The following is a 13,963-nucleotide window of genomic DNA, read 5'->3' as shown; positions in this document are numbered from 1 at the left end:
GCCTGGTGACTTTGGGTCAATCACTCTGTCTCAACCCAAACAATCTCATAGTATTGTTATGGGGAAAATAGGAGAAAGGCGAATTAGGTATGTTTGCTACCTTAAATTATTTATAAAAATAATAAAGACAGGATTTTTAAAACAATCTTAAAAGTGTCATGTCTACCTCAGTGAACTTATAGTCTCATCTATGATTATGATGATATTAAAATTGTAGCTGGACAATAAATGCAGAAGAAATAATTTGTCCTTTTCTTTGACAACAGCGCACAGTGAATAGAGAGGAACTGTTAAAACAAGCAGAATCAGTGATGCAAGATCTGGGCAGTTCAAGAGCTATGTTGGAAATCCAGTATGAAAATGAAGTAAGCAAAGATTATGGCTATTTGTTTCTACAGATAATGTTAATGTTTATCTTCCTCTGTGAGTGAGTAAAAGAATTAAACAGGTTCTGTTCTCTAAAGTTCTGTTTCCCCCTTTTTTTTGTCCACTGCCAACCTCTATAAGCACACAGATTGGCACTATTGCAGCTACAAAATCTGAAAATTACTGTTAAAAATACTTTAAAGTTTAAACTTGTCATGAAATCTCATGCCATTATTTTTGACTGAAATTTTGTGACATTTCACATCTTCTGGAAAATTCTGGAAGGAATTCATTCCCCAGAATTGTTATCTCTGACATAGGAGTTTTAATTTTATTTGTCCAGAATTATCACAAAATGATTAAAGTAAAGGTATTTGAAGTAAAAATATTTTGATCATTTTTCCATTGTGACTGACTTATAATTAAGTCTTTCACTGCACTCTATAAGTCTTTCACTGCAATGTTTTCAATGGCTGGTTTTTTATGTTTGCTCCTCCTTTCAAGAACAAGACCTATGATTTGCTGGATTTTAATAACTAGCATTTCCTGTTGCAGGGCTGTTGTTAGTTTTTCCCTTCAAAGATCATAAAATGTTAAATAGCGATTTGTTTTCCCTCAAAAGGTTGGCACAGGTTTAGGCCCCACACTGGAGTTTTATGCACTTGTATCTCAGGAATTACAACGAGCAGACTTGGGCCTATGGAGAGGTGAAGAAGTTACTCTTGCCAATCCTAAAGGTAAATAAGGATCAAATCGAATTGCATTCCATCATTGATTCAATGGTATCTGCCAGTGGAAATGATATCTGTCAGCAAGGTGGAAGAGAATAGTTAGGGTTAGTTTGAAAGTTAGTTTGCTGAGTATTTCTTCAGAGACTAAGGAATTTAGAATCCAGTAAATTTAGGGTCACTTTTGCCATATATCTGTCCTACTTCACTTCTAAAACTAGTACTAGTGGGAATATACTGTAATTAATTTAGACTTGCAGAATGAACTACAAGTATGATTGACATCTTGGACTGACAAACAGTCCTCTACATTTCCTCAATAGAAGCAACTCAAAGATGTGCCTGCTTATTCCCAACTCTCATTAGCTGGCAGATGCAGGATCAGGATTGCTCTGTGTGATTCTTTTTTAGAAAGTGGAAATTCAAGACTGATATTGAAAACTTGGGAGAAATTTATTCTGTAAATAAGACAAAAGCTTTGGAGAAATTCCCTAAACTTGGTACAGAACTGTAAATATAGTTTACAGTTTATACAACTTTAAGTTATGGTTATTTGACTTTTTGCTCAATTTGGAGCAGCATAAAAATGTTTATGTTTTCTTGAAACTGTCCATGTTTTTAAAAACACTAGTGTAAGTACTTTTAAACTGGCGTGGTTAGCTTTAAGATGTTATTAGTTTAATCTTGTTGTATGATTTGTATATAAGACTATTTTTTGTTTTGAACAGGAAGCCAAGAAGGGACCAAATATATTCATAATATTCAAGGTCTGTTTGCACTTCCATTTGGTAGAACTGCTAAGCCTGCTCATATTGCTAAAGTTAAAATGAAGTTCCGTTTTCTGGGGAAATTGATGGCAAAAGCAATCATGGATTTTAGACTGGTAAGAGCATAACTGAGTTGATGTAAGTTTTACTGTCTTTGAAGAAACGTTTATTGTCATATGTCACTTTCATATGTGAAATTGCAAACTAACCAGTACATCTTTTAATTTTGGAAAAAAATATTCAGTATTAGCTGGATATGATTCACCTTTTGACAATTCAACTAATATTGGCAAAAATTATAGTCTACATTCAGTAAAAATATCTCTCTCTCTCTCTCTCTCTCTCTCTCTCTCACACACACACACACACACACACACACACACACACACACACACACACACACGGGGCAGGGGTTGATTTAGGGATTGAAACTTTTTACCTTTTGCTTTTAGGTTGACCTTCCACTTGGCCTTCCCTTTTACAAATGGATGCTGCGACAGGAAACATCTCTAACATCTCATGACTTGTTTAATATTGATCCTGTAGTAGCCAAATCTGTGTATCATCTTGAAGAAATTGTGAGACAGAAGAGAAGACTTGAACAAGACAAATCACAGGTATCCATACTAATATTAGATAGGAAAGGCTTTATTTGGTTGCTTTTCAATTAATCCTTAAAAGGAGTATTTCACTTTGTCCCCCATGTAAATTAATTCTTCTGGGAGCATGATTAACTACATAGTTAAAAAATAGAAAGCTAAAGCATTTTTGCCAGATGATCACTTGTGTTTATGCTTATACCTTTAGACCAAAGAAAGTCTACAATATGCACTGGAGACCCTTACAATGAATGGCTGTTCAGTTGAAGATCTAGGATTGGATTTCACATTGCCAGGGTTTCCAAATATAGAACTGAAAAAAGGAGGGAAAGACATACCTGTAACTGTTCATAATTTAGAAGAATATCTCAGAGTAAGTAACATCAGAGGTTTTGAAGGATTTGATTGGCAGTAAGATTTTATTACTAATACTAATTCTGAATGATTGTTGACATGTTCCATGTGATGAAACTTCAACTGTAATTATTTTTAATTGTTTCTAAAAAACTTGCTAAAAAGGTTTATTTATTTATTTATTTATTTATTTATTTGATTTCTATACCGCCCTTCTCCCGAAGGACTCAGGGCGGTGTACAGGCAAAAATAAAACAGACAGTACAATATATAATTTAAAAATGCAATTAAAAAACTTATTTTAAAATTAGCCTGAAAATTTGAAGGTTATTTAGTGAATAATTTTTCCTGGATATGCTTATTTTTAAATGTGTTTATTACACTGATATTCTATGCTTCCATTGTGTTTTAACCTGTTTCAGAAAAGAAATATACTTCAATCATTTTTAAACTTAAAAGTTACACTTAAAAAATCAGTATAAATCTTTACACATATATTTAAAATCATAGACCACTTAAATCTGGGTCAGCATAGGACAACAATATTATTTAGAAAGAACTGTAGTATTGCCAGTTAATCATGCTGCATGAGCAGGTACCAATAACTTAATACAGAATAAATTTCTGTAATTGGAGAATTTCTATTAGAAATATTGCTGAGTTTTTCTGCTTTATTATTTAATAACTAAAGGGAAACTATCAACCTTAGAATTTTTTTATGTTACATAGCTTAGATTTGGATGGTATATTAATTAGTTTTCTTACAAACATTGTTACCCGTTAATATCAATAATGAATTCTTGAGTAGTATAGTAATACTATTTTGTCAATGTTTTCTTATAGCTAGTTATATTCTGGGCACTAAATGAAGGTGTTTCTAGACAATTTGACTCATTCAGAGATGGATTTGAATCTGTCTTTCCCCTTAGTCATCTTCAGTACTTCTATCCCGAGGAGGTTAGTACATTTTATGTTTGAGTCTAGAGAAATAACTTTGTACTCCTAAATTGTATTTTCTTGGTTATAAATGTGTAGACTTATACAACTTGTTTGGTAATGGAAATCTCTCATGGAAATATTTAACTTCATAAAATTAAATTATCCTGATTTCTTGGCATAGTTTTGAATTGGCCATATACTTTTATTTTTCTAGTGTTTGCAGTCGATATGTGTTGAGGACACTATATCTCTTACACAGTATTACATAATTTTGTAATTTGTGGCTTGGTATTTAAGACCTGATACTCTTCTGTGATATTTGGTTTTCCATCTATAAGGAATAGATGGAAAAAAGAAAAAAAGTCTATGAAAAATACAAAGCTCAATTTCTGCAAGATTTGGATAAGTGGTTGCGCTTGCAGGGATTCTATTAATCATGTAATAGTTCTGCAATAATAAGTTGACTTCGCTTCTGTACTCTTCTCTCTTCACATTTCTCATACTGCCTCCTGTTCTAAAACACTCCTGTAGCTGGATCAGTTGCTGTGTGGTAGCAAAACAGACACTTGGGATGCAAAGACACTAATGGAATGTTGCAGGCCAGATCATGGATATACACATGACAGGTAACACAAATTTCTTGATACATGGCAGTAATTCATTTATGAGTCAAATGGCTTTTTATACTGTATCTATATAAAGATAACTGTGTTTGTTAACTGAATATTCCTCTTTTTATTATTTTAGTCGTGCTGTGAAATTCCTATTTGAAATTCTTAGTAGTTTTGATAGTGAACAGCAGAGATTATTTCTTCAGTTTGTGACTGGTAGCCCGAGACTGCCAGTAGGAGGTAGGTGTTTTGTTTGATATCTTAATAAAAACAAATCATAATGATTTATTGTGTTGAAAGCCATCTTTGTTCTATTTAATTATAACACAGCTTTATCCCCAAAGGGGGTACTCATATAATTCTTAATTTGTAATCATCCAGTTATATTTTAAAATACAAACATTTATGGTCTAATCCTGCTTGGATCATACTAGTAAATAAAGTCTGTCAAGTATAATAAACTTTACTCCTAGATAAGCATATATTGACTGCAACATTATCTTAGTATATAAGAAGTTATATATCAAGTTATAATGAAAGTAGATTTCCTGAGAGGAAAAACTGGATATAATGAATAAAATAAAAAATGTATAATTTCACCAAAGTACCATTTACTTGCTTTGAATAATGTGCGAGCAGGCAGCAATATATTTCTAAATAAAAATAAATAAAACAAAGGAGTCCATATTTATAGGCTTATCTTGTTGCAGTGGAGGAGGGAAATGAACATAGAAAGCTCTAAACAACTAGACTTTTTGTGACAGTCACTCATTTAAGACTGAGTTCTAGCCTGCTGAGGAAGGAACAAGTTTGCAAGAGATTTTTGAAGAAACATCATAGCTCCAAATGTTCTACCTTTCCTTCCTGTTTAAAAAAAATCCTATTTACTATTTGAGGGAGCTTCCAGGGGAAATATAAAGACTTCCACTTTAAACATTACAATTCTTTGTTAAGAAAAGAGCATCATACAACAAAAATGTGGAAATTGCACACATGTATCTTTTGTAATGATGAATCCCATAATGGAAGAAACAAAGACAACATGACAAGAGATTTTGCTTTGACAAATATGAGCTGAAAGATGGTTTGTTTTCAAATGTATCCACTCTGTGATAGAAAAATTATGTAAATCATGTTGTATTCTAGCCTGATAGCTTTATATATAAATTTGTAGTGAAGATTGGTTTTTCTCCCCCCACCCCCACCCCCACTTTCTTCTTAGGCTTTCGAAGTTTGAATCCTCCCCTTACGATTGTACGGAAGACATTTGAATCCACAGAAAATCCAGATGACTTCTTACCCTCAGTAATGACCTGTGTAAACTATCTCAAGTTGCCAGACTATTCAAGTATTGAGATAATGCGTGAAAAACTTTTGATAGCTGCAAAAGAAGGGCAGCAGTCATTCCACCTTTCCTGATCACAAAGAATAATGCAATGTCTGCCTGTTACAGCAAAAAGAGAATCATGATTCTTTTCTAAATGTATCATCTGAGTCGAGGAAACGTTACGCCTTGTTTAGAAAACGGCTTGCAGATTATAAACAAAGACACTAGGTTGATATTCATTAAAGGCCCCTTGGACTTTAAAGTGATCAGGCCCTAAAGTTGTTGTGACAAGGTTTCTTTAGCAAGTTCTTGTTTTAAATTATCATTTATCAATGAGTGAAGTTTAACTTGCTTTGCTGTGTGAAATTTAAAAGGGATGTTTTTTCAGGCTGGAACAATAAATGTTGCTGTGCAGTTTAATACTGGGCTGTGTGTATCCATCTAGCCAAGTCTGCAGTTTTTTCCTCCCAAAGACAACTTTGTACATAAGTACAGAAATTGAAAGAAGTATTGGACCCTCTAGCTAAGTAGACTAGTTCTGTATACCATGATTTGCTCCCCTTTCCCTCCCTCATGTATTGTCTGATATGCAATCCACATGGCTCTATTTGTGTGCATCACTCACAATTGTTACATTTTTGGACATGGGCATTTACTGTTCCATGTTTTCTCAAATTAAAAAATAATTTAATTTTATTAAATATATTGTCAATAATTCCACCTTTGTAAGTAGGTAGGATGTTTCCTATAGCTTAGTTTTAATGTAGTAGTGTATATTGGCTACTTACCAGAAGAAACTCTAGAGCTGTTTACACAGTAATTTAGGCAAACCAACTCTTACCAGGGGCTAGGAGGAGTGTATGCTTTTTGTGAAGTTGAAAAACTCAACAATTGATTGGTCTGGCCAATATTTATGATGTGGCCAGAACATTTTGAATTGATGTAAAGTTTTTTATAAAGTCAAATTAATATTTTTTTCTTCCCTGTTCAGTCCTGTTTCCTTCATTTTAAGTTCACAGTTTTTTCTGAATTACTTGCCCCTGCTGTCAGCTAGCATCCCCTCCCCGCCCCCATTTGCCCAGAATACTGGTGTGGATCAAGACAATTCATCCATTTTTGACACAGATAATGCACCTGTAAGAAATGCTGTCCTACTGTTTTATGTGCTGATTTCTCAAATCTGCAATAATTTACTTCATCAGGTTAATGTTTTTACCTGAATATAAATAAAGTTTGCTTCACCTTTTTGTTCATAGTTCTGTACTGTATGCATAAGTTCAAACTGTAAATTATTCCAATGCAAGTAAATCATCTTAAATTTCGTTGGCTAAGTTGCCATCTTGTCATGGATGATTTACCATTAAACGAGAGTTTGCAAGATCTAGTTTTCTTTATTTTCATGAGTTCAAAAATAGAATATTCCAAAACATTCCTGAGATGTACATGCTATGTAGTTCATCTCTTAATGAAAAACTGACATATGACTTTATTCAACTTTGAGAAATCAAAATAAACATTGGAGTACTGTTAAATTTGGTTGGATGATCAGGGTAGAGCATCTATTAAACCTCAGCAAGATTGCTTTTCAAATGAAGAACTTGTAACTACATAATGTACTCAAGTACATGTAACTGATATTCTTTTAAGATAATGGGACTGGCCATATTGTGCACCACTGAACTGTGATGAGAAGCTGAACGTGAAAATCATTATGCAAAGACATTGAGCAGTCTGTCAGATTAGAACTGAATGGAAGTACTTCACAGTGGACATAACAGACCATGGCTAGTATTCCTTAAAAACCGAAAGGCAGTGTTAAAATATGGACTGGTGTTTAAAAATGTTCAGATAATGCTATCAAACATGGCACAAAGACTCGTGTTTATAGTATATTGATAGCAATTTGTTCTTTTTTAAGGTTCTATATTTTAAAAAAATTGACTTATGTAAAAATATTTTGTATTAAAATATCATCTGTATTGATATTTTTTTTACCCATGTTGTCTCCCTACAGAATCTGGGTTTCATTGAATGGCAGTTCTTAAATTCAAATAGTCCTCTGATTTCTGAAAGCCCAAGTAGCTTTGGGGTGGGGTGGAATTGGGAGAATATTGTTTGAGAAAAACTGGGCTATTGCCTCACTGGATCCTTGCTACAGGCACATTTTATGCCTAATTTGGAAATGGGAAGGGTTTAAAAAGAATAGCGTTTATTCAGCAAGCACAGGAATCAAATAGAATGATACATGAAGAGGCCTTTTGTCTATTTTACCATAGCAAACTTCAGTCTGCCAAAATGAAGTGAAATATAGAAAACTGCGTCATGGTTTCCTGAATAATATATGCCTTTTGTTAATTAAAAAATTGACCAGTAAGATCTGTTACTTTGAAAAGATTGGTGATACTGACATAGTTCATCACTGTATTGTCATGCTCTAATTTTGGGTATATTTTTGCTGCTGTTAGCAGACACAGTGGCACTGTAAACTAATTTAAGGTATGAAGCATAGTGCTTTAAAGCAACTAACAAAGTGTAGATCGATTGTTTGTCTTCAGTATAGTAGACTGGCGGATGCCTCCAGCTGTGTACTTCGTAATACTGGCTTGGAATTCTGTTCAAGTAAAATGAATCACTGAGCAAATTAAGCAGATACACATTTTGTTAGTTTTCCGTGCTTAATGCATACAGTTTATATGCATTGCTAAATTTTAAGAATTAGGTTAATGTATAATTGTACTGTTCACAGTAAGAAGTGACAACATAAAATACTGCTTCCTGAAGACTTTACAATAATCTTATTTGTTTTGCTCTTTAAATATGAATAACACTTTTCAAACCAGAAATGGAAACAGTCATTTAGCAAACATTATAAAAGATTGTGGGAATTGTAGTCCAACAATTTAGCATGAGAAAAAGTGCCAACAACAGCATGAACAAAACTACTCTTTCTTAAGCTACCCTTTCAGGATTCCAAACAGTGTTCTGAAACTCTTATGATTGCAGTGCATTATGTTGACCCGTAGCTATTATGACTCAACTTACTTTCAAACTGAAAATTTCTCGTTAGTATTGTGCCATATTATTATCATGTGTAGGTAATCTAGACTGGTGGAAACTGAATTAAAGTCCTAACAAAGGACCTAAGAATTAAGACAGTGTCCAAGGATAGTTCCAAATTGGGTGGATTTTTGTAAAGTGTTCTGGTCCGATAAATTCTGATATTTTCATATATCAAGGGTGTTCTTAAGATATTGCAGTTGGGGCTCCAATAACAATGGGAACAATAAGAATTTTTCTCCATAAGCATTCAACTTCGATCTGCCAGTTCTGGGATTTTGGAATTTTTTTCCAGTTCTTTTTACTCTATTAAAAGTATTCATTCACTGGAAACCTAGCATACCAGCTTTACAGATACACATCACTATTGGAAATAATGTGTAAACTCTATATAACCCTGTAGTTTAAGTAGTTTAATATTTATGAAGGTGCAACAAATTTTTATTTCTACTTTCCAGTCTTTAGTCTACTGCTGCTTTCCAATACTGGGTCCTTGATCCAAAATACATATTTCTAGGCATTATTTATTTATATTTTATTAATTTTATAATAGTTCATAGGACCACTATTTTTCATTCCATTCTGCTTATTCATGTCTTCATAATTACTTAAAAGTAGGCAAAAGTAGAAAGTGAAACAACCATTACTTTCATACACAGTTGTCACAATGAGCAACATCTGTTTCTGTGACTCTTCTCAAAAGAACATCACTTACTTTTCCTAAAGTAAGTGTCTTAAAATTGCTTTTAAGTCTCTGAATTTTATTCCTAATATAGGAACAATTCTTAGCTCTGTCATAAGGCACAGTTTTGACTGCATTAAAGCAGTTATGGAAGTACACAACTAGCTGCTTAATTTCCAGATGCTAAATTGGTGTCTATGACACTTCTTACAAAGTTATTGCCTTTGATTTATGTTAGGGAAACATTCCATGTACAAAAGAAATGGAATTTTCTTCTAAATGATCTTCAGGCAAAGTTACATTGATTTATAGTACCTTTAGATTAAGCTAGTATCTTGAGCATCTCCTTGCTAGTTTAGAATTTTAAATTCTAAAGATGTATTGGTTAGAGTTGATGAGATGTTAGTAGAAATATATAAAAGCCAGATATTTGAGCTGGATAGATTTATTGAGCTAGATAAATAAATTAGTGCCTTGAGTATTTCTTCCTAAATCAGGTTTCTCTATTATGTCAATGGCAAAGCACTTGGAAAATGTCACTGACTGGATGCATGCATTGTACATAGCTTTATGTAACCATGGTTTATTGAGTAAGCCACTGTCAATGGAGACAGCACACTAGGCCTGCATTATGGCTTACTTATTATGTAAACCATATCACTTTAAACATTGTTACAGAAATACCCAGAGTCACAAGGGAACATGTGTTCCAATTTGACTTTAAAATCCAAAAACCTAGCTAAAGCTAAACATTTGCCATAAAGCTCACAAAGGCTGGATTTATAAATATAAAAGAATATATAATTGGTTTGTTTGAACTCTGAATTTATGTTAATTTGTAATTCAGTATGATAAGCAATCTGACAATGGCTTAAATCAGTAAACGATGGTTAGTCAACCATGGGTATTACATTGTGCAAACCCAGTGTTGCATGCAATTTTGTTTCTTTTAAAATGAGCCTTAAATGGATGGGAATTTTATAAATGTCAGAAGCATCTTCCTTTTGAAGATAAAATTTAGGCGTAATTTTTGTCATCTGCCTTTTCTAATTGCTTTTAAAGCTTCATTATGACAATTTTTACAAAGATAACATTTTAAGACAAGAATAAATCCCATTTCTGCTACTTGCTTTAGCTACTTTGAAATGGCTATAACATATCTATATATATGTTTTATGTATATATAAAAATCACAACTAGTAAAGTGCTTTTGTTTATTCTTAGTGTAATCTGGTTAATTGAAATGTTTTTGGTTAATATGACTTAGAATCTAAGAATATCTTTTTTTAGGGTTTAATCCCTTTTGCCAGTTAAATTTCCTAACTAGAGATGTGGACTTCCACATACAATAGGCACCTTCAGCACTGCTTTTTCTGTGGTAATGTTTGTTCATTAAATTTAAAGGGCTGTTGTCTCCAAAGTGACACTTGTCAGTTAAAAAAAAAAATGTGTCTGAAGAAACCACATTCTATATAGGATGTACAACAACTGATAGGGGCTCCACAAATATACTATCGCAAGGCCTGGAAGTACTGCCAGGTTTTTAAAGACTTCCAGAACATTATCAAGGTGTCAACAACATGGATCTTTGGGGATGTTATTCCAGAGGGTAGATGTTGCAACAGAGAAGGTACACTTATTATATTCTGAAATGTGGCATTTGATTTTAAGGGATCCAAAATACATTAACTTCGACAGAGCACCAATATTGGATTAGATACAAGTAGCCTTTGACTTATAACCATTTGTTTGAAGTTACAAAGGCACTGGAAAAAGTGATTTGTGACTAGTTTTCACAGTTATGACTGGCAGCATCCCTATGGTCACATGATCAAAATTCATGCACTTAGCAACTGGCATATATTTAAGACATCCTGGCGTTATGTGATTAACATTTGTGTCCTTTCCATAAGGCTTCTGAGAAAGTCAGTGGAAGAAGTTGGATTCATTTAATAAACACCTGATTCATTTGCTTAACAATTGTGGCAAAAAGGTCATAAAATCAGGTGCAACTCACCTAACTGCTTTGCTTAGCAATGGAAATTCTGACTGTAAGTCAAGGACTACTATATACAAATAGATTTCATTAAGGTATCTTCTGCTGTTCAAGAGTCAGCAGAAGTGTGAGCTAATGTCTGACCATGCTATGAAAATTCAGCAATTGTCCTATTTTCTGAATGAAAGTTTTCCCTTCTAAGTTAAAAAAAGGTGTTTAATTACACAACACAGTTTTTTCTCATATTCTCTAATAATTTTAAATGCCATTCTCAATAATATCAATCAATCAGACTAGAGCTGGAAGGGACTTTAGAGGTCTTTTAGTCCAACCCAGTGGTGAAATCCAATTTTTTTTACTATTGGTTCTGTGGGTGTGGCTTGGTGGGCATGGTATGGCTTGATGGGCGTGGCAGGGAAAGAATACTGCAAAATCTCCATTCCTACCCCACTCGGGGGCCAGCCAGAGATGGTATTTGTCAGTTCTCTGAACTACTCAAAATTTCCGCTACCAGTTCTCCAGAACCTGTCAGAACTTGCTGGATTTCACCCCTGGTCCAACCCCTGCTCAAGCAGGAGACCCTATACCATTTTAGACAGGTAGCTGTCCAATCTTTTGTTAAAAACTTCCAGTAATGAAGTACCTACAACTTCTAAAGACAAGCTGTCCACTGGTTAATTGTTAATTGTTCTCACTCTAGGAAATTTCTCATTTCCAAGCTGCTTCTCTCCTTGATTTTCCATCCATTTTTTCTTGTTTACATTTTTATTTCTATAGGCTTTTCAACAACTGTTAAGTTTCTTCAGTAATATAGTTGCATATTCTGAATCCTATAATATCAGGATGTAGTAATCAGTTGTTACTTTTCCTTGAACATGGGCCAAATTCTCTTACATGTATTATTTATATATGAATAACATTTAGCTTCTGAATTAATATTCCCTATAATAAAATGTAAAGGAAAAACGAACAGTTATTTTGCTGTTTTCACAAAACACATGCTAAATATGCCTGGCAATAACATGACTGTTTAGATGTTTTATTTACTTATTAAAACAAATGTACATAACTATCTATCTGTAAAAAAGGAACTGTAACCATCCAGTTTCTGTAGCTATCAGCTGAACTGTCTGGGGATGATGGAGTATCTGGTGAAGGACAAATCCCCTTCCCCTTCCATCTCTTGCTGGATACCTGCAATGAAATACAAATTCAGAAATCCAACTATAAATACTATATACCATATAACTCTGTGCATAGTTGAGAGAACAATCTTAGGTAGTTTTCTGGAGAAGTAAATTCAATTCGAACCACACCTACATGCTGTACTTCTGAGCAGACATGAATAATAGGATCTGGTTGGACTGCAGAGTCTGATGTTGCTGAAGTCCAGCAGCAGCTGAGTTATGGCAGTTGAACCACTCCATTGCCACTCTAAAAAGTTTATAAAGGTTAATGTGCTGCAGAATTAAATTTTTGAGCATGACTTTAGGACTTTAGAGCATGAGGATAGCATGGCCTCATTTCAATATGAACCATTCTTTTGCTGCTGACTATAATTCAGCAGGACCTCGTTTGGAATTCAGATTGTAAAAGCATCGGAGTGTGTTATCAGTCAAGCCCAAGGTTGACTCAGCCTTCCATCCTTTATAAGGTGAGTAAAATGAGGACCCAGATTGTTGGGGGCAATAAAAGTTGACTTTGTATATAATATACAAATGGATGAAGACTATTGCTTAACACAGTGTAAGCCGCCCTGAGTCTTCGGAGAAGGGCGGGATATAAATTCAAATTTTAAAAAAAACTGTGAGCAGGATTGGATCAACTACAGCAAAGAGTTGCCAAGTCTGAGACAGATGGCTGGATCACTGGATGACTGACGATCGCTGTTACAGGGCGAATTTGGATGGAGACCTTCAATACCAACGTATGGAAGGTGAAGGTCAATGGACCCTGAATGTTTGGAGGGAAACAGACACACCCCAGCCCTATTAGTTTGACCTGACTCTCTTCTGTTAAATCTTAAAGATTGCCTTGAGCACGATATGTGGCAGGGATTAGAAGGCCTAGCTTGAAGTAAGCTAATGGGACAAAATCTGTGGGGTTTTGGAATAAAATGCTTGGGAAGAACCTGAATGCTTACACTGTAATGATTTAACAGGATAATTATAATCTACTGCTCTCTGCGAATAGCACATAAGAGTGATTGTAAGGGAGTTCAGCAGTGTTCATTAGGTTGATTGAAAACTGTTAATAATGCTGTATTTTCAGTTAGACCACAGAGAAAAAATTGGCATCCAGTTAGTGTATCAAGTGCCCTGCTGCACTTTCTGAGGTCTTAAAGATAGCTTCTGGGCTTAGGGTGTTGGGTTAACCTTCATCTTTTGGTGTTGGATTAACCTTTCTGGGTACCAGCTTTGGCAAGACTCAGGAATTCACATTCTCTTTGGCAACTATGTACTTGCTCAAATAATATCAGACCTAATATACAGATGGTCATAAACCAAACCTTGTTTTTGTCTTACAGTGCATACAGA

The 13,963-nt window shown here is 34.2% G+C and overlaps 1 protein-coding gene across 4 annotated transcripts in view; it reads left to right on the top strand.

The window, feature by feature from the left end:
- TRIP12 (thyroid hormone receptor interactor 12) overlaps window positions 1-7,071 on the top strand; it is a 93,083-nt gene extending 86,012 nt beyond the window's left edge. For all 4 annotated transcript variants that reach the window (XM_058188883.1, XM_058188882.1, XM_058188880.1 and 1 more), the window contains 9 exons: window positions 267-365; window positions 989-1,103; window positions 1,823-1,977; window positions 2,314-2,478; window positions 2,669-2,833; window positions 3,658-3,771; window positions 4,285-4,379; window positions 4,501-4,604; window positions 5,587-7,071. In XM_058188883.1, the coding sequence (XP_058044866.1) occupies window positions 267-365; window positions 989-1,103; window positions 1,823-1,977; window positions 2,314-2,478; window positions 2,669-2,833; window positions 3,658-3,771; window positions 4,285-4,379; window positions 4,501-4,604; window positions 5,587-5,783 (1,209 nt within the window). In that variant the 3' untranslated portion in view covers window positions 5,784-7,071. The remainder of the gene's footprint in view (window positions 1-266; window positions 366-988; window positions 1,104-1,822; window positions 1,978-2,313; window positions 2,479-2,668; window positions 2,834-3,657; window positions 3,772-4,284; window positions 4,380-4,500; window positions 4,605-5,586) is intronic.
- The last annotated feature ends 6,892 nt before the right edge of the window (window positions 7,072-13,963 follow it).

Source organism: Ahaetulla prasina, chromosome 6 (assembly GCF_028640845.1).
Source record: "Ahaetulla prasina isolate Xishuangbanna chromosome 6, ASM2864084v1, whole genome shotgun sequence".
Classification (NCBI taxonomy): Eukaryota; Metazoa; Chordata; class Lepidosauria; order Squamata; family Colubridae; genus Ahaetulla; species Ahaetulla prasina.
The sequence above is the reverse complement of the archived record's forward strand: the minus strand, read 5'-3'. Positions and strand labels throughout refer to the sequence as shown.